At 35.8% G+C, this 24,916-nt stretch overlaps 1 protein-coding gene across 3 annotated transcripts in view; it reads right to left on the bottom strand.

Annotated features, from left to right (window-relative positions):
* PIK3C2A (phosphatidylinositol-4-phosphate 3-kinase catalytic subunit type 2 alpha) overlaps positions 1 to 24,916 on the bottom strand; it is a 52,834-nt gene that overhangs the window by 11,067 nt on the left and 16,851 nt on the right. Inside the window, exons 3-22 of one of the 3 annotated variants that reach the window (XM_057418184.1) lie at positions 23,427 to 23,533; positions 21,711 to 21,868; positions 18,645 to 18,765; positions 17,753 to 17,864; positions 17,086 to 17,165; positions 16,917 to 16,980; positions 14,489 to 14,632; positions 12,313 to 12,355; positions 12,013 to 12,226; positions 11,812 to 11,934; positions 9,853 to 10,020; positions 6,294 to 6,399; positions 5,378 to 5,520; positions 4,691 to 4,879; positions 4,131 to 4,224; positions 3,779 to 3,873; positions 3,238 to 3,418; positions 2,543 to 2,647; positions 1,466 to 1,558; positions 1,023 to 1,152 (exon numbers count right to left, since the gene is read on the bottom strand). In XM_057418184.1, the coding sequence (XP_057274167.1) occupies positions 1,023 to 1,152; positions 1,466 to 1,558; positions 2,543 to 2,647; positions 3,238 to 3,418; positions 3,779 to 3,873; positions 4,131 to 4,224; positions 4,691 to 4,879; positions 5,378 to 5,520; positions 6,294 to 6,399; positions 9,853 to 10,020; positions 11,812 to 11,934; positions 12,013 to 12,226; positions 12,313 to 12,355; positions 14,489 to 14,632; positions 16,917 to 16,980; positions 17,086 to 17,165; positions 17,753 to 17,864; positions 18,645 to 18,765; positions 21,711 to 21,868; positions 23,427 to 23,533 (2,470 nt within the window). The remainder of the gene's footprint in view (positions 1 to 1,022; positions 1,153 to 1,465; positions 1,559 to 2,542; positions 2,648 to 3,237; positions 3,419 to 3,778; positions 3,874 to 4,130; positions 4,225 to 4,690; positions 4,880 to 5,377; positions 5,521 to 6,293; positions 6,400 to 9,852; positions 10,021 to 11,811; positions 11,935 to 12,012; positions 12,227 to 12,312; positions 12,356 to 14,488; positions 14,633 to 16,916; positions 16,981 to 17,085; positions 17,166 to 17,752; positions 17,865 to 18,644; positions 18,766 to 21,710; positions 21,869 to 23,426; positions 23,534 to 24,916) is intronic. The other 2 variants (XM_057418185.1, XM_057418186.1) reach the window with 2 other exon arrangements.

The following is a 24,916-nucleotide window of genomic DNA, read 5'->3' as shown; positions in this document are numbered from 1 at the left end:
GCTAAGTCATAAAAGAAAAAAAATTGATTAACAGAATTTTACTGCTATCTTGGCTAGAGCATTTGAAGGCAAATATGTAATTCACATACAACTCTGGTTTTCACTTTAATGCTTCAAGTACTTTAGGAATACTAATACTAGCAGCAACAAAAAAAAACAAAACAACATGCTATGCAATCAAGGAATTGCTCAAGTAGGAAGAAAAGACATCTGTTTCTCTAAATAGCAAGTCTTACATAAATAGAAGGTTTTTGCTTAGGTTTCTATTTCCAACTTTTTCATGTATTGAAGAATTTTCATCATTCTGGTCTAGTATCTGACTGAAGAAATGTTTTAGTTAGATCATGTGGCTCCTTGTGGTAGCTCCAGAGAATTACTGAAAACTAGCAAAAAGCACGTTCTAGGTGCAGGGTGGTATTTATACTCAAGAGTCCTGCGACCTAGCTTCAAGCCTAAAAGGCAGCCTCATATTGCCAAGGAACTTTTACCAGTATATGACACTAATTCTGGAAAATAGTGTGTGCGTGTGGTGGGGAGCATTTTAAATTTTTCTTGTTTTTGCCTGTTTCAGTACAAGAATGATACTTCCAGACCTAACTGCAGCAGACTCCAAAGACTTTAGAATTTCAGCTTTGACTTAAATACTTTCTTTCACCATAACTAATCATAGCAAACTTTCAGAATCAGGATTGCTATGGCACCATTATTTTGTGCTGCAGTAAGGGCATCAAGAGAAACCTTCACTTTTATCATCATGTTTATTTGTTTGCACCACTATTCACGGACAACAGCATACATAATCATCTCAGGATTCAAAAAGAGACGCATTTAAATGCAACTCAGTCATCAGGAAATTCAGAACAATTTATCTTGCTATACTCTCAGGTATTGAAGTTCCTTGCATGGAAGGCCTTTGTCCTTCCACTGTTTTTTGGGCATGCCTCTGCACAGAAATTTTTCATATCAGCATGACAAGAAATTGAAGTGGGGTAGCAGATTATAGGCAGCATCTGGTTTTGCACCTCTGTCTTTTCCAGTTGAGAGGCACTTGAAGATAACCATCCGAAGATCCAGTCCTTCCTGCAGCCATATCTTATCCATAATCTTAATCATTTGTAAAGCCAACATGTCTTGTCTCAGATCTTCTCCAACCTTAAATGGAAAAATAAAAGTTAGAGACATGTTTTCAGCAAAACAAAACTTAAGATTTTGTTTTACATTTCTAGGAACACATATGATGCATTATGCTACTTAATTCCTCATAGCTATGCACTGAAAAAGGAATAAGTTACATTTAAGCTTTCACATGTGGTGGACTTGCTTTTGTATTTTATCTGTTCAGGTGTTGGTTTCTAGATAGAGGAGCAGCCTCACAAAATAACTAAGCTATGCCTAAGTTAACTGATACCAATGAAATACTGCTTATCATTCAACTTTTCTTCTCCAGTACACACGTAAGACCTACCTTAAACATCACATTGATTTCTTCTCCCAGAGGGTCTGCATTTATTAATGCAACTTTCAGTGGTACTGCATTGGAGCTGAAGAAAGAACATGCCTACAAGTAGATACAGTGTTAATACTCAGAAAGACTATTCCTGCTAGCCCAGAAAACAAGACATTTTTCACAACAAGCAGGTTTGACACACAATGAGTCTATTCGGACTTTTAACACTGATTGTGGTGAGTATGCGCTTTGTTTGAATAAAGAGCCCTTTGGCTGTTATTTGTTGAATTCTTGTACAAAATCCCGTAGTGCAGCACAGTGATGTTTTATACATTTTGAAGGGAAGAGTGAATAAAAGATGGATAAATATTTTTCAACAGCTTTTCTTTTTTAAGATAGAAGACATAAAAACTGGGTATTTGCACGTTTCACAGTATTTTCTCATTTACCTGCTTTCAAATACATACTTCTGATTTAATAGCTACAGTAGAGAAAGAAAGCAAGACAAACTGTCTTTCCACACAGGATTAACTCCAGTGCTCAGAGACCTTTAGGCTCTCAGTCATGCATGATGATAATCAAGACTGCGGTTGAGCACATATTGTCAAACCATGCAGAGCTCTGGAAAAACAATTTAACTGCTTCTGCTACATTATTATTATTTTCTAGACCTTCACAATAAAAGAAAGCTACTGTCCGTCTCCCTGGAATCAGTGCATCTCTTGAAGATAACCAGTAACTGGTAGTTTCACCTCTTTCACAATTACCTACTTACTGAGTTAAACAGCCTTGATCAACTTTCTTTTTTGATTACTACAGCAAACAGGACTTTGTCACACACTTTAAACAGTCCCCTGCTTTACTATAACCAGGATTGTTGGTCTTGAGACAGGGTCTAAAGATAAAATGTTTTTAGATACATATTTTTAATACGTTGGTCTTAAAAAGGTGTAATTTTTATCTTTGCTCAGCTAATTTCACTCCTCCTCCTCTCATAAAGAGCTTTCAAGCATGTCAGCTGAGTTTTTTCTATTTGTAAAAGCTTTGTCTATGTAATAGTTACAAACAGCTTTTGAAACTCTGAATGAACTGTACCTTAATATTTAACTCTTTTGCCACAAGACTGGGATTGAGAGGCAAACGGCATTTGTTCTTCAAGAAAAATAACTGCACACGTTCCATGCCATTTTGCAGGGCAGCCTGCAGACAAAAACCCATAATATTGCAGCTGACATTTTCTTAACTGAAGCACCTACTTCTGGACAAAGTTATCCTGAAGCAAATGTTTTAACTTACCAGTTTCAAAGGCATGCTAGGTATTCTAACTGCTGTTTCAGCTATTAAGAATAAATATGCCTAGCAGTACAACCACACAAGTTTATGGCTTTGGTTTATTTGTTTTGTTTTTGACCAAACCAAATGATAACATCCCACTGTAAGTAGATATGACTAGCATATAAAGAGATACTCCATTCTTTTGCATAATAGGGTCATTCTTCAGCAGTAATAGGCTGAAATTCACTCCCAGTTTATTGTACACAGAAACCATCCTACTTTCTTACCCTATCACCTCACACAATCTTATGTTTCAAATGACAACAGATTTAACAATAACCATCAACTTCATTAAGCCATTAACTTGTTACCATAAAGAACAATAGTTTCATAGATCTATCAATATATTATACACAACATTTTATTCAACTTAGACTAGAAAGGCAACTGAGTGGATTGTTTTGAGGGTACACTCAGTCTAATTTTCCTTAAGAATATTAAAAATATATACACACCTGCCGAGCAGATCCACTTGTTTGCTTTACTCTTTCTGCTACCATTCCAAAAAGCTGCACTAGCCTGGTCTGCTTCTCCAACTCTTCCCTCAGTCTTTTTCCACAGACTGAAAGAAAAGCTCCAAGAATTTGCTCATACCTTACACCAAACTTTGTATCATACAGTGTATCCTTAAGAAGCCTGGGGAAAAAAAAACAAAAAAAACCTCTTAAGGAAAATACTGCAAACAATGCAATACTAAGAGATTAAAATAGTTCAATCAACCAGTAGTATGTATATCTGAAGTTACTGATATACAGGATATACAAAGCAAGTTTGTGCCTTGCAGACACACTTTGGTTTTTTTTATTAAAAACAAAACAAAACAACCAACCAAAAATACCCAAAACACAACCACCCCAGGATCTACATTTTGTATACTCTGCATTCCTCACATTCAATGTTATGAACAACGATACTGAGGAAGAATATTCCCCCCCTTGGAAGTATTAGCCTCATATTAAACTCATTAGGTGAACAATGGAACAAAAAATATCTTACCAGTATAGGTAGTGCGCTATTCGAATGCTTCCCAGTGCTCGGGCCAAAAGAAATCTGACAAGAGCACTATCAAGATAGGTTTCATACTTCAATGCCTAAATACAAAGAAAATGAAATACCTCTGATGTGGAATTAATTCTAGATGAGTAAAATTTTGACTAATGCACAAACAGAATCACCCCAGATGCATATGGTAGTTAAAGTGATTATTTATTAAAATTGTTTTCCCTACTAGGCATTAAGGTCATTAAGCATAGAAGCATGCAATCGCACTTTTGCTACCAGTGATCAGCAATTCCTTTCGGTTTTCAAAAACAAAAAAATTCACTTTAGCGTAGGCAAAAGGTCTTACCTGTACAAACTGAGGCAGGAAATCTGTTAACTCATCATCACTTAACGTCTCTATCCAATTCACAGCTGTATTTCGTACTTCCCGATCAGCAAACCTGGAAAGCCGCCACAAGTCCACATTAAGTTTATTTTGTTCATGTAGATTTTTTTTTTTTGAGATCAGCTAGATACAAAACATTCAATATAATGTCTTTAACAGCTCAGTAAAGGACCTGCAAGTTTGACGCCCTTCATTACCTAAGATGCAAACACATGCATGTGTTTAGTACAAGAATACCAATATCTCAAACTTCACTCTTGACAGGTTGGCTGTATAGCTTGCTGTCCTGTCACAAATTAGATTTCAGAATCCTAACCACTACTGCTATTCTTTCACTACATGACTTGGCTAAGCCTACATATATGAAGTAGGCACATGTTTCTGAAATATTTTAAGAAAATTTAGCTTTTGCTACAAGAAATGTAGGAGTATGTCCACACGAACACCATTCAGAATCTTCTGAAGTAGAGTAATTTAATATACAACACACATGCACAATTCATTTACATTGCTTTTCTTACTTTGAATCAAGGAGTTCCAGTGCAGCTAAAGGTGATAAAGGAGGCCACTGCTGAAGTAGTGAATATATTTCTGGAAGGCTTGCCCAGTCCCATTGAGGGGCACTAACCAGGATTTTTGGTAGGCTATTTGTATGACTATGACAATAATGTCTCTTCTCCCACAGAAACTCTTTATCTTCTTTTGATAGTCTGCAGAAAAAAAGCAGTTCCCTTTATAATGCACATTACAGACCATCACCTGAATAACCCCAACGCTACTTCTAATTATATAAATTTTAACACACAAAATAGAATGAAACTAAAATGGCCATTTCCTCCACAAAAGCTGAAACAAACAGCAAAATAAAGCCTCAAACATTAAGGAAACAGTTGTTCAAAGTTATAATTTGGGCAGGACAAGAATATGTTTTAGTATAACGTGAAATAAACTAAAATGTTCATGCCCCTGCTCCTTGTAACTGAAAAAATGCCAAGCAGGAACAGGCAGCTAGAAGGGTAGCAATCTTGTAACAGAGAATATTATGACACCAGCCACAGAAGGCACAAGTCAATTCATTAAGTCAGCACCATTATTTCCCCAAGTTTAATTCAATCTCTTGTTTAAGTCTCTAAGGTCTTCAAAATATAACAGACTTGTATTAAATTGTCACATACAGAGACACCATAGGCAGAAAGAGAGTAACATACCCAATAGTGTTACCCTTGGAGAGAATGGCAAGGAGATGTTGTCTCAATGGTTTTTCTAATGTTTCTATGGAATGATGCACAGTAGTCTTTGCAGCTTGAGGAATTTTATATTCAATATCAAAAGCATGGGATGGGAAGTCAATCTAAGAAAAAAAAAACAAACCCAACAAAACAAAACAAGATATAATGCAAGTCCCTAAGAACAGTACAGAAAGCTCACCCTTCCAGCAACCTTGGATGTTCAGACATCTGAACTCTTGCGTTCTACATGTGTAACAGTTTTCAGACACTGCTTCTTGAATATTTTTTTCTATCTTAATTCTTGGACATAACTATGGTCCTTAAACATATCTCAACTGGGTTTCTGCACAATCCAGTAAGCTGGAGTACTCCTCAGAAATGAGGTGAGGATGCTTAGAGTGAAGACTAATCACAGAACTATTAAAATCCGCATCAGTGGTTTCAACCCAACCACCAACTCCAACCATGCTTGAGGGCTGCTAAACCATGCCTAACAAGATGCCTTCTCTGGAGAGAAATCTGGACTCTGAATTTAGAGTAAGAGGTGCTTATGTTCTGTAAAGAAACTGGAATTTCTACTGTTTGGATCTAGACAACTCCCATGTCAGCATACATTTCTATAGATTGCTTTTCAGTGAAGTTCTCTCCCAATACTGATCGCACATGCTAGCAAGGGATCGCCAGTTTCTCTTATTTCAAGATAGTGATTCAATAACTGACTTAAAGCAGCTTTCCATTCTTTGACCTTAATGCTTAGTTATCGCTATTCTATACTGGCTTAGCAATATTTATACTCTCCCCAAAACTTTAACTGATCTATTTCCGCTTACATAGGAGTTAGAATTCACAATATTCAAACAAAACATCGCCAGATGAAGTCAGAATTATATATAACCTGCAGTACTATCCTTTCCATATTTCCTTTCTTACTGGCCATCCCTGACGTGTGATGTGGATGTGAGGTCCAGAGTTGCAAGAGCTTTGTCCCACAAGTTAACAATCTGAGAAAAAAAAAGCATGTACAGGTATTAGTGTCATAATATGTGTACTTCAAAAAAGTACTAGTTATTAAAATACTATCCGGAAAAGATCAATGGTCACTATGATGAAACATTTCCCAAGTATTAGTGTGGTATAGGAGGACAGTTCAAACTGAGTATGTGTTTTACAGCACAGATAAGAATTTATCTTTTGGCAACTACTGATGTTCAGAAAAGAAAACAGGAAATCAAACTGTACTAGCCAGTACAGTTTGGAGCATAAAAGGCATTATGATTATCAAGTGTCAAAGTAATTTCTTTTCACCAGATGTCTTCTGTTACTTTAAGTTCTTTAAAGCACTGTTTACAGCTTTTAGGCAGAGAAGGCAAAGGAAAAAGTTCAATGCTGACCTAGTTAAATTAAGTGCTCCCTATTTCTTAAGGGAGAAAAGGAATACTCTTGCCTCTGAGGAATAAAGTGAACACAGACACACATTCTTACCTTCTCAGAAAAAAGGCACAAGCAGATGAATATTATAGACATCACCACTTGCCTGGGCTTTCCATAATACCAGATTCTGCAAGTGCCTATCAGATGATGTTTATATTTCCCAGTTTATTCCCAATATTAATACTGTTTCAAACTGTAGTAAGGCACAACCAAGAATACTTCATAAATTAGCTAAACAATGAATGTTACGTACAGAAAATTTCTATCAGTCTTTAAAAATAAAAATGCAGTCTCAAAGACTGACTGAAGGCCAAGCCTTAAGTATATTTTGAAAGATGTTTTAGGGTTTATGATTTTCTAAGAGCAGTTCTTTACATGTACATAGCGATTAACTGGGAGCCTATGATACCAATAAAAATTACTAAATCATACCACTAAAGCATAACTGAACAGCTTGTTCATTTTAATAAGTCTCTAGTTTAATACAGATGCCACAGCCTTCTGTCTATTCCAGAAATAAAGGTATTTTAAGCCACTCCAAACACACTTAACCTGAAATGATTTTAACTTGACTATGGATTCTTCTAAAGCACATACATGACCTTTTATTCTACCTATATTTTAGTTAGCTGCATGTTTTAGCTCCTGACTGCTACTGCTGCTGTTCTCAACTGTAACTGGAGTATTTGGCTACTATTTTTTACTAGGTCTGGATTTTAGTCATGTAAACTGCAAATGGATTAGACCACTAGGATCTCAACAGCCAGCCTATGCAGGACATCCAGTAAACGCTGGCACAACACATTCTATTGTAGCACTCTGCATTAAGAGAAAATACAGTTTTCCCCCAAAACTACCGACTGCAAGAACACCATGCAGCATGAAGACAAGATAAATTCACAATTCAAAACAAAAGCTATCTTTACAATCAAATACTGTTAAATGTGGTATTTGGATAGGAGACCGAAACACAACATTTAGACAGAAGGCTGAAATAAGCATAATTTAGGAAAAGAAATCCAAGTTTTAGTGGAGAATGAAAGCAGCTGCAGGCCATCTTTGGAATACAGGAAATCCTAAGTGCTCAAGCTGTTGGAATCATCACCATACAAAACAGGAAGTGGAACAAATAAAGTCCTATCTAGAACCAGTGGACACAAACCACACAGCACAGACATAAGCAATACATAGAAAGAACTGTCCAGGAAAGACTTGGTTGTCTTTCTGCAACCTTGGTTGACAATTAGATAATTTAGGCTTCCAGTAAGACCTAGAAGTGAGAAGCACATGTAAATAGAAAATAGCATAAATCTTGAAGCTATTTTGCAATGGTGTGATCACTTCTGCAACATCATGCCTAATTCTGACATCCGTGGTTCAAGTCTACTGTTTAATGTTTCATTGAGTAACTATCAAATTGATAAGCATTTTGGAATACTCTTTGTAATGAAAGTTTCAAGGACAACGCAACTTGAACAAATCCAGAAACACTTAAATGAATAAAGTTACAGTAGGCTTTTAACTCTTAGTGAAAAAGGTATAGTAGGATCCAGCAGCTGTACTCAAAGGAAGGCCTGTTCAAACTCAAAATATGCTTTAACACAGTTATTATTCCTTTATTTTTTAAATAAATCCTGCTGTGAATCAAAAGGGATAATTTCAGAACATTCTTGGATCTTTATTACTCAAAACAGGCTGATGGAAGAAGTGGCTTGTTTTTTCTATCTATGAACATTCAGCTGTATGTTAAAATATATATAAACTTTAAAACAGTATTTTGATTCTCTTGCTGGCTTACATATTACCACCCTATTATCAGATTTTGGATTTTTTAAAAAAGGATTAAAGGAAAAAGAAAAATAAAATGAACATCAAAAATTCTCCAGTTTAGGTCCTGCATATGTAAACTTAGGAAATACATAGCACTGAATAATTTGCAGCCAAGGCAAAAACACCTCTAAAGAATAACATTATTTAGAAATACTGCAGATCTTAAAAAGTCTTTTATTTCTAAAAATTTGAGCCATTACTATATTTTGCTCTACAATCAGGATTGGGTGACGGTAAGAACTTATTTTCCTATCTTACAACAGCTTTAAGGCAAAAGTGCTTCTTTTCGAGTGACATGACTGAAACATACATTGTTTACCTGCTGTCACGATTCTGGTCTGTTTTGTATTGCAGTAGGCACTATTCCTGCTAAAACCAAAGTTTGTTGCAAACACTTTCTTTTGCAAGCGGAACAGGATTCCCAGGTAAGTGGTGGAATCACCATCCTGGGAAGTGCTCAAAAACCATACAGATGAGGCCTTTAGTGACATGGTGTAGTGGTGGACTTGGCAGTCCTGGGATAACGGTTGGATTTGATGATCTTGAAGATCTTTTCCAATCTACTTGATTCTATAATTCAAAGTTGCATTCCCTATCACCGTGGCTCATGAATTGGCTGAGATCTGGCAAGTCAAACTTTACATGAACGCTGACTAAAGCGCCTCTAGCCAATATCAGGTATTAGAACTCATGAAATGCCACCTACTAAGACCATACTCTTTCAATTGAAAGCAGGCTATCAATTCAGTAGGCAGGGATACCTGCAAATACATTTAACTTCATATAACTTACAGGACAATACCTGAATGCCAGTGGATTCCTCAAAGGGTAACTTGAGTTGTACTTAACTGCTGCATACTTACAAACAGTTAGTACTAACATGACCTCTTTTGGCCCATGTTACTATGAGTATTTCCTGCAAATAAAATTGCTTTCATCCAAACAATAATCAGCTTTCGCCAGCAGGTAAGGTTTTTCCAGCCAGTCAGATGGAAATACTACAACAAAGGATTGTGTTTTGTACCCTATTTAATTGAAGGTATTATTTCCATAGCAATATAGTTTAATGAATCTTACTTTTATCATAATCTACTACATTCAGTGTCAGATAAGCATTTTCTCTAATTATGGGTGTGCAGTGAGCTTTATATAGAGTAAAACATATTAATCTTACCCATGTTTTGGATACTTACCGCCTAAAATCAAAAAGAGGTAAAGAAACTTGACCCAAAATTTCTGGACCCTTTCTCTGCTTATTTGCATCAGGAGAACTCCCACTACTTTGATTCAGGATTCCAAACAAAGTCAGACATAGGACTGATTCCAAAGGCAACTGTGAAATTTGTATGGGGAAAATTATTCTGTAAAATAAAAATATTAAAAATAAGTCAGAGGAAAAAGACAGTAAGTTACAGGCTTATATGTATAATCCTTTCATGTGTCTTGCTTTCAAAAAGTTCATTAACATCGAAAAACAAGTGTTAAATTTCCATGCATATTCTGCTCCACTTTATCTCCCACATCAATAGTTTGAAAAACCTGCTAAATTACACTTCTGTACCAGATTTTGAGCAACTCCTTTTAATCTTTGTCAATTAAATTACATTCCTTACACAGAACTGCACTGTCCAGCATAACCAGTCTTTCTACTCTACTCACTAGGAGGATACAGAGTTCCATGTTAACCACCTCTTAACTTGTCAGATTTAAAGAGTCAGCTGACAATAGTTTCCCATCCAAATGAAAGAATCTACTGAGAACTCCCAAAAGCTAAATACAAATGGTACAAAACCAGCACCCATAAAGAAAGCAGTTGAGTATACACCTCAATTAGCAATTTAAACTCAGATCTTTGTTTTACACTGTTTCTATTGCTTAAAATGTTCTGTTAGTTTGATTCTTCTGTAACACATCAAAATATCATTTTAAAAGTTATCACAATGTATTACTAAGCCAGTTACACTATAAAACACTGCTTATAACCTGCTTACAATAACTGTAATATAACATATTTTCCATTGTAATACAGTGGTATTTGCCAGCAAAAGCTCTGAAAATTAATCCCTTGCATCATCTGGAAAAAAAAAAAATAAAAAGAAATTGGTAGTTGGGAGTACTCTCTGAAGTCAGTCTAGAACCTGAAACTCATTTGTACTATAAACCTTAAGGGTATTCCTCCAGGTCTATCTCTGACCTTCAAAAACAGGTAGGAAAATAGATATAGGGCAATGTGGAGCTCATCTGATGTTCCACTTACGACAGGCTGCCTGATAACTATTAAGCAGTAAAGAATAAGCTGCGCACAGACATGAAAAAAAGATGTTTTTCCCCTCTCCAGTTATCACCGGCCATCCTCTCCCTATTTTTATTCTGCATGCCCTTCCTTCTGCCTTTCTACCCTCTTCTCCTGCCCCATAAAGAGAAACAAGTTTAGTAGCTCAAACCAGACATTCCCATATGCTACAGACAGATAATCTCAAGAACTTATGCATAGAATCACAGAACAGTTATGGTTGGAAAGGACCTTAAGATCATCTAGTTCCAACCCTCCTGCCACGGGCAAGGACACCTCACACTAAACCATGCCACCCAAGGCTTTGTTCAACCTGGCCTTGAACAACGCCAGGGATGGTGCATTCACAACCTCTCTGGGGAACCCATTCCAGTGTCTCACCACCCTTACAGTATAAAGGGAGCATCTGCTCTCTTTATAGAGAAAATCCTAAATTAGATTTTTAAACTCAGATACAAAGTTGATACAAGTTATTCAGAATAAAAAGTGATTCAATATTAACATTAGTAAAAGTGAGTTCCTTCTCCCCATTTACATAATTTGAGCACTGCTTATAAGCAAGTTCATCTTTCTTTAAGCAGCACAAACTGTTCCAATTACAAGTTACGTTATGAGCTTTCCAACTCCTTATAAGTGCATACTACAAACACACTAGCAGAAGGCACTTGTCCAACATTTCCATTCCCCACTTTTAAAATGAATAGTGAAATATCATTTGGAATATTATTTATGATTGTGGGCAGTATGTGTCACACACTTTTAACACTTCAAATGGAATCCGAAGCAAGAGGTGCTTGAATGACTAGGTACTAACTAAACTGAACTATTTTAGTGAGTCTAATGTGATGAAGTCACTTACAGTTCATCCCATTTAATCAAGTAGAAGAAGTTCTTGTATGTGCCAACTTTCTTGGACTGAACAGGTTTAAACAGATCTTTTCCATTATGGGTCAGAGAACAAATCAAGTAGTATTTTTCATAACTGGACAAGGAAAAGAAAGTAAATTAAACAAAAAATAACCTGTAAAAGGATGAATTTTACTATTAAGAAATTACTCACTTTGATACCCAACCAGAAGAAATTCCATGAGCAGCAAATATTGTGAACTGGAGGTGTTCTGTGGCAGTCCATGCCTCCTTGGTACTCTTACTAACTTTTGGAGGAGTTGCTGCAGAACTGCTACATGAATTCATGTGGAGTTGCAGAAGGGCTTCAACTGCTCTTGTTAACTGGTCTATACTCACTTTCAGAGGGTTTTCAAGCTGCAGCGAACCTAAATTATAACTTATCTTTAATGCATATATCCCTGAACGTCCACCTGAAAGCAGTTTTTAAATAAAATCGAAAATCTTTACTCACTGGATGAACTCTTGCTAGTGTCATCACCACACTTTAAGGATACCTGCACAGTGAAGTTAAAGCAAATGTTAATACCAAGAATCTCATACAAATTTTCCATTTGTCTTATATATGATATACAGAAATCACAGAACATCTGAATTAGACCCGTATTTGGGTTTATGCAACATCCTTTTACTCAAAGCTCCTGAAGAGTTAACTGACAGCATCACAGCTTCCACATCATGCTGCAATTATTCACCAAGTTCAAAAACTCCTGTTTTTTCAAGTCACAACTACTTTGATATTCTTTATCAACTTTTAAAGGCACAGTACACTGGAATATTGTTCAGAATACCCTGACTAAAGACAAAACATGGCCAAGGCTGTTACAGACTAATGCAGAAGCTGTTAGCTCTACTACCCAGTAATTTAAGTCTGAACAGATGTTCTGTTTGTGGCATTGGTTAACATATCTTCTGTAGGCAGATTTACTGTAAGTTTACTGAATAAAAAAATGTTAAACAACTGACAAAACTGAACAGTAAGTACTGTTACTTCGTGCTATCTGCTGTGTTTGCTTCTTGGTCTGCTAGAATTGAAGTCTAAACATGATACAGTATTACAGCAATGTCTGTTCTCAACAAGGACACTGTCAGAGCCAACAGGTGACAAACAAATCACAAGAACTTACTCCCTTCTAACAAGGAAGGGTTTCAGGCCAAATTCAGCTTCTGATAAAACTAAAACTTTTGATGAAAACCAGGTTTGTGATTTAAAAACAAAACCCAGTGAAATTCCTAATACTTCAGAGAAAGTCTAAGCAGCTTGCTAGAATTGCTACTGAAGAAATAAAGTTTTCCTTACACTTTTGATCTATTAATTGAGCATCTTGTCAACTTTAATTACCAAAACTTCACATTCTTATAAAAAACATGCAAAAACTTGGGGGGGGGAATTATAGAAACCACATCATTTTTCCCTTTCAGAAAGGTTGCCATATCTTTTCACCATACTTGTCAAGTAGTCCAAGTACTTTTGGATGACAGGATACAAAACTGTTGGAACACCACTATATGTTTGATTTTTTGACTTGACAATGTATTGCTTTCTTTTACTTTTTGCCCACTTCTTCCAACCATAAAACAATTACTAAGAAAAGCAAACAATATAAGGCTTAGGTGCAACCAGCTCCAATCTTTATAGCAGTTTCATTTCTGAATGCAGTCTCTACGTGCCTTCATAAACATTACTGTTTAAGCCAGTGTTCATCACAAGAGAATTGCAGGGTTTTACTGATAAAGTACCACCTTTTCCAAATTCTACTGGGATAGCATTATTTTGGGAATTTATTTTTACACTGTAACTATTTTGACAGCTTTCTTCTATCAAAAAACAAACACTGAAGAAGTACTTGACACATTATTTCACCAAGCTTTCTTCATACAACTTCTGAACTTTCCTGCAAGAATTTTAGTTCTGGTAACTACTGTATCTGGTCTGTGCATTTTGCGTGGCTTCTATGTCACAGAACTGATGAAGCCCAAAGTGAATAGAACAGCACATGAACCACCACTCTAATAAGGCAGCAGGACAACTCAAACAGCATTACAAGGCTACTTCTTATTTGCATACTTCTCCACTAATGACTGTTTTGACATTGTGCCTTGAGACCAATTCTGCTCAAGGCAGTTTTATCATCAAAACTGTGCTTTTTAAGAGATTTTATTTTTGCCCATATACTCAGGAATGCAGGAGCGTGAATTGTTACGAGTTTTAAGATGTTGTTGCTATTCACATAAATACTGCACAGGAAGCGCATTATGTGAATTCCTCCTCTAAGCATAACTGCATTGATTTTAGTGGGCATGAGCTAGCTGCCAGTTTCCCCTCGGTCAGATTTAGCAGCATCTGCTGCAATACAAATCTGTAGTTACAGAACAAGTATTTTAAAATAGTTTTAAAAAAAGTCACTCTTTGGAACAGGACAGGATTCTGTAAACAAGCAGTTAATGCATTAACAGCAAAGAGATGTTAAAATAAAATGAAAGATACCAGCTAAAATAAAAAACAACAAACCAAAACATAACCCTGACTGGACTGTTGCTGGTATTTTCAGCTACGAAAGACTATGAAGTAGTATTTATCAGTGTTAAGAAGCATACCTCAGAATACAATTTATAGTGTCAAAGTTTACCTCAGCATTTTTAGTCCTTGGAAGATTAACAGCCCTTCTTAGCTTCTTTACTGATTCCGTTATTGCAGGAGTCTCTACACAATCCAATGTAGAACAGATTTTTCTGACAGTCTTAATTACGTGATCTACTGCTTTATGCTGGTTCTAGTAAGAGAGAGATTCATCTGATCATGAAACCCATTATTGTTTTATTTTTATTTTTAATAGAATGTATTGCCAAGAAAATTTCATTATGAGATGCATATTTCAATTACATTAAACTGTGGAGAAAGAATTAAACAAAAACTTCAGTATTGAGAACTTCCTTATAGCACAGTTATCAATGCCAAAAACATTAGTATGGATTATAGTATAGGGTCCTGGGAAACACTGAGGCTTCCAATTGTTTTTCTATTAAGCTGTTGGCAGACAAGTATTATTGAATGAGATATTAAGCTCAAATTCCCTCATGGCACAGTAAGTGTAGATTAAAAAAAGGATATTCAATTAGAGTGAGGAAGGAATGCTAAAGAAGCAGCACTTCAGTTTCAGCCCTCTTAAAACAGCATATAGGTTTATATTACACTTACACTACAGTATAGCTTCCATAATGGAACTTCATCTTTTTTATTTCACTTTAATATGCTTTTTGAAAATAGTCTGTTGTAACTTTTGCCTTACATATTATTTAAATGGTTCTTCCATATGCAGCAATTGCAAAATGCAAACGCAAAAATGTAAATGCAAATGCAAAATCTTGGAGAAGAAAAGGAAGGGGGGTTGCACACTCCACAGGAATCGTTTTTGTTTGCTCTTTAGTATAAGCAAAGTCCTAATCCAACTTTAAAGAACACATGTAGGAAATGAAAACAGATGCTTCAAAATAACGGTTTACTTTTTAAAGGCTTTATGTATACGTTTCTTTCACAATTACTTATAGTCACAAGGGATTAGTGTAACATGCCCTCGAAATCTAAACTGATTCCTGGCCTACATCCTCCCCGTCCCCCCCAGACATATTCTCATGACCTTCCTACAAATGGTAACAAAGAAGCCATTTGAATCATAAAGCTTTTGGATTGGGAGTTATGTGGCAACAATTAACTTCATCCTGGTAAGAAAATAACCATATAAAACAGAAGACACTGTAAATATTTAAGCCATACTTTCAAAGCTAACACGTTAAACATAACACCTGTTTTGACATATGAAAAGCAAAATTTCCACTGCTGTTTTGCTCACAGGTTCTCAAATTAACCTGAATAAAATTCAAAGGCTATGTACAAGTTATTTATGGATTACTTTATCCCATTTCACTGATTAGCAAGCTTGAGCTACTGAATATGTATAGGAATTCACTTCAGTAAGTGAAATTTAAAATGCAGTAACTGATGATATTTGAATCTGACCATCACCTACAAGCTACATCTTCCATCCTTAAAAAGACTGTAGAAACAGTAGAACATGTAAGCCTGAATTGAGATGTTTTGCATTCCTCATCTCAGCCTGTGAAATCACAGTTAAAAAAGCAAGCTGAAGCAGCTGCAAGAGCAAAGCAACAAAACCACCACCATATTAAGGAGCAGTAACATCCCACTCTTCTACAAAAAGACTGTATTCAAAATTACCCTTGAGAACAGGGTGAATCACCATCAAGGTAATTAAATAACATCAAGGGAATATGTAAATAGTGGACATCAGTTTGTTCAGGCCTGCATTCCTTTGAGAGGCAAACAAACATAGTGGAAATGAAAAATATTGTAATTAAGTCATTAATTTCAAGGCTGTTCTTATAGAAACAGTTTAAGGAACATAGTTAACGAATATTTGAGAATTTACATCTCCAAGTTACGTTCCTATGAGTTAAACTAAGCTTTTCCTTTTAGAAGTATCTTCAGCTTGCCTTTGCATTTGGGAAATTACTCCACATGCACAATGTTTTAAGCTACCTATAATACACTGAAACAGACAATGATTTTGACAGCATATTTTAAATTAATCCAATAGAGCAGAATAAAAAATTATCAATTTGCGTAAAACTTACTTGTATTCTCCAAACATGCTTCAGTTACTCCAATTCTACCCAACAATTAATGCTCACCTGTGTAGATTTGTATCTGCTACCAATATAGCATTTATGGCTGACAACTGACAGAATTCACACCTTTTCCCTATTCCCACAAATTCATCTCTTTTGAGATTTTTGAGGAAAAATGTTATTTTGCACCCCAGGACTTGGAAGATACATTTCTAATTCTGATGATTAGGTAATAATTCATTTCCAAGAAAAGCTAGGAAGAAAAGAGGAAAACAATCTAAAAATCCACGATTACAAACTTACATTTGACAGCTTGTTCAGATCTTGCTTTCCCCAAGAAAACCCAACTATCTCATTAAGAAACTTTCTCATACTACTTTTGGTTCAGCAATAACTTGTAAGTAACCTTACCTCATTTTTAAGAGCTAAGTTAACTTGCTTGTGATATACATCAAAAAGCTCTTCAATAGAAGACCTACAAAAAATAGTAGTTATTGATCACAAGTGCCAGAGAATAACATAACTTTGGTCAGAAATTCAGCAATGGACTTGATTACTAAAACCAACCACATAATATTACCTTATAACAGGCTCTCTGAAAGGCTTTTCTACTTTGTAGAGGTGTTTGGTTAGATGTATGGGTGTTTTGTCATCATCATCCTGCAGTGAAATATTAGAAACATGAGAACTGGATTTATTACCTACAATTTCTAATACTGTTTTATAAGTTTTATTATTAATATCCACGGAGTAAAAGGGGAAGCAAGTAGTATCGTTAAAGAGAAAAAGAAATAACTAATTAACAGCCTATGAAGCGTGTATGTATTGGGACAGGGGGAAGAGGGAAGATACACCAAACAAGTGCTTAACTATGCAGAAATCAAATATTTCTCCCTTTGTCTATGGTTTGATACATACCTAATTAAATGCAAAAACTGTTCTCAACTTTTATTTAACTCAAAATTTGTTGCTTGTCTTTTCAGACCTCAAGTTTACATCAAATGGTTGCATATGTTTTCCATCTATAGTGTTTCCTAATAAGAAACATCATTTGTATTTATACAATTTGCATTGTAAGAATTTATTACATATTTCAACTTCTCAGCGTAAGAGGATATAATTCCCAACACCAAGCAGATACAGTAATTTGTAAACACAAAAGGTTATGCCTCAGATCCATCAACTCTGATACGAACTCCCAATCTCCTGAAGACTTATGTTGCTGCTGCAGTTTAGGAGGTACTTACTGTTCGTGCAAGATCGCTGCATATTACACTATGGGTCAAGAGCTGCAGTTTGATTTCTGTATCCCACTTCCGACAGTTCTGAATATATTCATGACTTCCTATGCAGTGCTTACTGTTAAACAAAAGAAAGCTGTAAGTTACATCAAAAGTATGCAGTGTTTCCAAGAAAACCCAAACCTCACATGGAATATCTGAGGCAACCTGTTGGCTCAAAATAAGGAAATGGTGAATTAACCTCCACACCATACTACTTGATCTGATTTTTACTTCTGCAGAAGTTTTAGTATACTATTACAGATACCTTTGGCTAAAGCTCTTAACTGCTGTGGCTAACATGGAAACCAAGTATTCTAACCCCCCCAAAAAATGGGGATTTGTAAATCATTAGCTTGGGAGAAGGACGGAGGGGGGAGAAGGAGGAAAAAAAAGACAACCCAAAAAACAAACAAACAAAACCAAAACCAAACAAAATACCAAACAAAAAACAAAACCAAAAATACCCCACAAAACCCAACAAAACAAAAACCAAGTAACACAAATTATTAGAAATCAGAAGTCATGTGTAGATTTTTTTCATGGTTGCTAGAATTTGAAGAGCAGCTGAAAATTACAGTATCCATCTACAGAAATGCTCTAGAAATCTGCATCTGAAAAAACTTGCTTGTGTTCAACACAACAGATGGCAGATTAGAATAGATTTTTAGGAAGGTGATGAGAACTCACTTTGCTGCATCCCAGAGCAACTCTAGAGATCTGATCTTTGTGGAAAGTGTGACTCTCCCATGTTTTAGGATTTCTGCTTTCACACATTTAATCATTAAACACATGCTTTCCAGTAACTGTGCCATGAAAAGCCATGAAGTTAAATATTAATGAAGAAGAGTTTGCTTACTTCTGTAAAACTTCTTCTTGGCCACAGATTTTCAGGATATAGCTGCCAATATCCACTTCATTCAAATCATCATGCACCCAGCAAAGCGCCTGCATTATTATAAGCTCAACAGGGGAACTCACTGTTTAAAGAAATTACATCTAAAAGTTAAATATAAATCAAGTAATACTAACAATTATTCACTCACAAATCATATTTATTTAATGAAATTTATTTTTATACTCACAGGGAAGACTCTTACGCTTTTATAATCTCTTAAATTTCATAGTCTGAGGTCTTCATTTTTTTTGGGGGGGGGGGGGTTGTCCTCACAAAGAAAGGCAATTATAAAACCTGCCTGCAGTTTAATAAAATCAATAAATCCTTTCTAAATTAGTATACAGCGTAGTCACTTGACCAAAAGTACAAAAGCAGTCCTCAGTCTGTTTTCCAGGAGTTTTTAGATAAGGACAGCCTTTGCTACTTAGTTTAAAAATCAGTATCTGAAGAATTGGAAATGAAACTTTTCTATTTGCTCTGCTTTTGAGGAAGTGACTATTAGCCAAATCAGAGGCAAATCCTACTGAAAGTCCTTTTTTCTTTACATTTGTCAAGGCCAGTTTCCAGATTGTACAGATCAGATCTCAGAAAGCATCACCCAGCCTTTGCAAAAAGCAATACTACCAGCACTTTCAAGCTCCAACTGCTTTTTTTAAAACAGTTCTTCTCTTCCATCCAGCAATTACGGAGTGAAAGAAATAATCCCAGTCAAACCCGAAATCAATTCTCCCACAGCCACCAGTCGTCACTGATGAAAAATACAGATATATTTAACACCATAAATACTTTAAATACAAAATGCTCTCTACCCCTATCTAGTTTCTGATCTTCCTAAATCATTACAAACCATGTCAGTAAGTAACTCAACATTCCATTAAAAACCACTGTATAATAGCATTTTTTTATCAGTACCTTCAGACTGTTTAGCTTTTTACCTCCTCCAGGGACCTTACTGATTTTCCCAAATCTTCTTCAGAAAGAAATGTTACTACTATGGTGGATACAGAGAGGCAATGCCACAACAGTATTTTCCACAGGATAACACAAGTGCTTTGTTTCAGTAACAGATAACTAGTTATTACAAGCATAAGGTATTTGATATCATACGAAGAACAAGTATGTGGAATTCAAGAACAAGCAATGAAAAGAAGTACAAATTCAGAAATGCTTTTCAACTCATTATTAAGGCTTTTTAACTTACTAATCTAGGGTGAAACTCCTGTACTACCTTCAGCAGATAATATGGTGGTGGTTAGAGAAAAATGATGCAGCAATAGTTTATAGACTATAGCTACAGGCTGCATCAGCAAAGGTCTGCCAGTCCTGCAACACCTAGTGGAATAATGCAAAGATAATGCTACCAATGCTTCTTCCCTGCCTTCTGTCTTACTGGAGGACATTCATTTCTTACTGACACACTATGATTATTCAGGTAGACTTACACTTCTGTGAGAGGTCTAATAAACACAAAATAAATAAATAAATAAAAGGTATACCCAAGATAAACCCTGAAGTTAATCCATTTTCCTCCTGGACCCTTTCCACACATTGAGTTGTCAGAACACTGGCAGGCTTCAGACCCTTCTGTGCAGGACTCAAAAGCTACACTAAAGTAGTTCTAGAACAGTAGGACAATAAGATATGCAACAACTAGACCAAGTACATAAGGAATTAAAGGAAGAGAATAACTTTAAATACATCTATTACTAGTCACATAGGAACTACAGACACCCATCTTTCACAGGCTATGGAAGGCAAGTAGTTTTTATTGAGATTAGTGTCAGCATCAGATAAACGAAGAGAGCAGAAAGCACAAAGAATAAGATAAGTGGGGCTAAAATGCAAAATACATTCCAAGATATTCACGAAACTTCCAGGAATAAGTGGCTGAAGCCAGAACAGTTTAGGTGTGCTACCAAAGCCTTTGTAGGAAAGGATTAAGCCTGTAATATTAGGAAAGTATAAACCCAAGGATCAAGGGCAGAAACCCTTCCTAGGCTACACTTACATTCCACCTAATTTCTTAACAAAAGAGTATAAAATCTCAGCAGAATAACTGTTTAGGTCTAGCAAATTAATAATGAAAACAGTTATGCATTGAGAACTTGTTTTCAAATGAAGCAGCTAGTTCCAGTGAAAATAGAGCAGCTTCGTATCTTTTGAGAACAAGCAAGTATAAAACATCTACACTGTTAGAGAACCAAATAATAAAAACCCACCACAGCACAGATCCTCTACCAGGTGTCACAGTCTGAGAATGGGAACCCCCACAAAGGCTGAGATAATACAGATTAGAGAAGCTAAAAAATAAGTAGCTCCTGAGGCAATTTATCATCAATTATTTTAGCACCATGAACTGCCAGAATTAACATCCAGAGTTACAGCCTTTAGTGCAAACATGCTGTGCAGTCTTGATTTCACAGAAAATACAAATATATGTACAAGGCAAAAGTACAAATTTCACCCCAACCTAACTAATAATCCTGGTAATCCATAAAACTGGGCTGCCTAGCTGTGGTACACTGACAGCATTATTTGAGTGTTTGTGTTCATAAGCATGTATTGAATTCAAGTAACAGATAATTTCCATGTTGATTCTGATTTCCCAACAGCAATTTATCTGAATTTACATAGCCTGCAAGAACACATCAGTATGTTTTAAAAAAAAAATAGTTAAGAATCTGTGTCCTGGTGTTGTCCCCTCAAAAGCATAAAGTAGGTCAAACTCCTGAAAAATTATTTTAACATTACCAGTTGTGGATAGAATGAATGGTGCTTCTGGTTTGCTTGTCTTTCCTTTTTCAAAAAAGGTTTTACTTTGTCAGCATCTAAATATTTTCTGACGGAGGCACTGACCCAGAATAGATTTCTTCTTCAGTTACCTTTTCCATGTTCCCTGTGAGTAATCCATACACCTGAGACCCAGGGATTTCAACAACTGAAAGCCATTGGCCAGGACAGAGTGTACACTTAACGCACCTTTCTAAGTCTTACAAGCAAACTCCAATTTAAAAAGCAGAAACATACCATCACACGTGAAAGTTACTGGTTGCTGGAATTCTTCAATTTCTATAGAAACCTTGATACTGGCACTCTCCCCACTTATATTTCTTTGTAGCGTGACTGGACTCAGCACAAAGCCTGGATTTGTTTGCCGATTAGCATACGGAAACTTGGTCCTCAATCTGAAAGTACAGAAGGCTTATGAAGCACTGCAATGGATAAGTCTAAGACTAAAGCAAAATAACATGATAACAACCACAAACCAGAACAGTAAAAACTACCTTTTGCTCTCTACCTAAATTGGATGTACAAAACACCATTTAATTTTTCTACTGTCAGTAGGACATTGCCCACAGTAATTATACACATAGTAGTTACACAGGAAAAAAAATACTAGCTTATAATTAGGCACATTTTCCACAGAGCTTAAATATTTAATAGGTCAATGCTTACAGGACATATGCAGCTTCTGTAGAAGCTAAGCCCTAAAACAGTTTTTAAAAAGCTAACCCATAGCATTTGTTGAAAAAGATTTTTTTAAAAAGAGTAATTGCCTTTATGTGCAAGAGACCACAAAACTTTTTATATGTCTCAGTTTTTGGAAGTCTAATCTGAATTTAGATACTATGCAGAAAATAGTTATTTCAAGTCATGGAAGTTCCATTTTAAGCCCAGCATCTTGAAAGAAAAGCCAACAAATAGATTTAATTAGAAACTGTTGCAACAAGCCTCTTTTATGCGAATTTCCCTTAATGTTGTTCATCAGTAAGTTTCATATGAATTCTCATTGGTTTTATAGTTTGTTTTTATTTTTTATAAACATTCCTGGCTTTAGAAGGAGCTGTTATCCTTCAGATTCAAAGATACCCATTTCCCCCATTATTTCTTGGATTTTGATCTTGAGAGACAAAAAGGCAAGGCTCCTAGTTTGTGTTCTAAATGAAGCAAGCAAAACAAAACCAAAAAACAGAACTCATTTAATTGTGGCAGTAAACAAAAACAAAGAAGGAGTATTCTGGGTTATCAAGTCCCATGTTCTCTGGTATGACCTGAAGAAACTTCACCACCTGATCAAAGCAGGAACAAGTTTGAAAGTTTTATTTGTCACAGAATTCTAGTCAGGGAAGCAATTAAATTTAGAGCATTTAAGGGCTGGAAAGCCACTGCATAACAGGATTTAGTGAGTTGTATCAACTAAGGAAAAAAAAAAACCCACCCCCAAAACGCCAACAAAACTCCAAAAATTCTTTCAAAAGAAATTGTATTAAAAAGATAGTAGAGGTAGATACAGAAAAATAGTTTGAGAATAAAAAGATATTATAAAAACAAGGGAAAAAAACAGGAAAAAATCAAAGGACCAAAAGAATAAAGAGGAAATATGATAATCCAAAAACCTTGGTAGTAAAAACCTTTACAGTGCTGTTACATTCTTAGGGGGAAGGGAGGAGCTGGGGAACAAAACCAGCTCAAATACAAACAAAACCACCACCACCAACAACAACAAAAAAAAAACACAAAAAATAAAACACAACAAAAAAAAACACCACCAAACAAGACAAAACCAGGAAAAACCTGGGCTAAGAGAAAAAAAAAAGGGAAACCCACACATACTGAAATCCACTCCATCAAGCAAAAAAGGTAGGACTGGCCCTGTCAACCTAACTAAAAATTAATTATTCAGCTTTTTTTTTTTTCTTTTTTCGCCTTCCAAAAGCTGATTTGTATTCAGAAATTTCTTACTTTGTAACTGCTTGAGAAAAAGCCGACAATTCTTGATTCTGCCCTTCAATTTCTTGGGGATGCACGTTTTCTGTCAGCTTGCCAGTGGTCCCATTGTCTTTCTGCAACTCAAAGATAATACAGTATTTAAATAGCTGCAAACATATTCCTATAGCCAGCAAAGCCATGTGTTGAAGAAAGATTTTAATGAGTCTGAGGTTTACTGTTAGTTTTATGTCAAGTTCTACAAGGAGAAAAATGCACGTAGCAATTAAAATTGAAAAGCATTAAGGTTCACTGGTAATTTATCTGACAGCATCATTATCAGTTAAGATGAAGTTGCAAGCAGTTCCTGAGCTCTCAGCAGTGCCCTGTTGCATTAGAATTTGGCTAGATTTTGCTAAACCAAAGGAGGAAGACAAATGATTTTTTCTTCCACATCTACGATACAGCCTTCAGTATAGTTCCAGAAAGAACCATTACACAAGTTCTGCCCATGATTACCTTTTCCTACAAAGCAGGAAAAGAAAAGTTGTACACTGGAAGGAAACAGCATTCAGAACACTAAACTCGGAACTAATCTCGTGGTATGAAATGACTGCTGTTTCAATCCCTTATGCCATATGCACCCACCACCTCACAAATACATAAACCACAATCTTTGAAGTATTCAATCTAAAAAATAATTGCTAAAAGAGAACTGCAGTTTCAAATAACAAAATCCAATAAACTTTAAAAATAAACAAACCAACAATAAAAACATAACCAAACACAAACAAAAACCTGCAGCAGCCTTTAATCCATATCAGTTTCTGATGCAATTCACAATCCAGCCATACAAATGCTAGTGTGAGCAAAAAGCAGAGAGCAACTGGAAGAACCAGTGGCACTGAAGTGTAACTCAACAGCCTGTAGTCTAACAACCACCACTAGCCTGAAGCACACATGAAACTCCAGCCAGATACTCGCTGGAATAAATTGATCATTAAGAGTTTACTCATGTCCAACCCAGGGTCATTGCACACAGAGGATAAAGCCTTCTGACCAATTACATTTTACATCCACAGCTTTTACAATGCTTATAGAAACCAGGGACTCAAAAAAAAAAAAAAGCAGACGAGTTTTGAAAATCATCACAATTTATTCTTATTTGAAATAGTGAATAACTGCTTAACTAGTATGTGGGTTACTTATCATTAGCTGACAAAGTTAGCTGAGCATCTGATTTCACTGAGCATATCATATACTGTAGTTCAACTACACTCAGAAACAGCAGGTCAAATCTGTAACATGCTAGGGACTGTCAGGCCTTTTAGCACTTTTTTTTTTTTCCTATTAACTTGTTTAAATAGTATAGCCTAAACTTGGCAAGGCTAATATACACAACCCATAACTGCTACTTGAATTGCATTTAAACCTAGTTATTTCAGCTAAAATACTGGTTTCACGAACACTGAGAGTTCAAAAGGATAAATGCTATGTAATTGGGGATTAGCCATGCTATGGGAAGC

The sequence above is a fragment of the Pezoporus wallicus genome, unplaced genomic scaffold (assembly GCF_028554395.1).
Source record: "Pezoporus wallicus isolate ANWC-B61680 ecotype Strahan unplaced genomic scaffold, APGP_CSIRO_Pwel_v1 contig_2025, whole genome shotgun sequence".
NCBI lineage: Eukaryota > Metazoa > Chordata > Aves > Psittaciformes > Psittacidae > Pezoporus > Pezoporus wallicus.
This window is presented reverse-complemented; position numbering and strand designations above follow the sequence as displayed.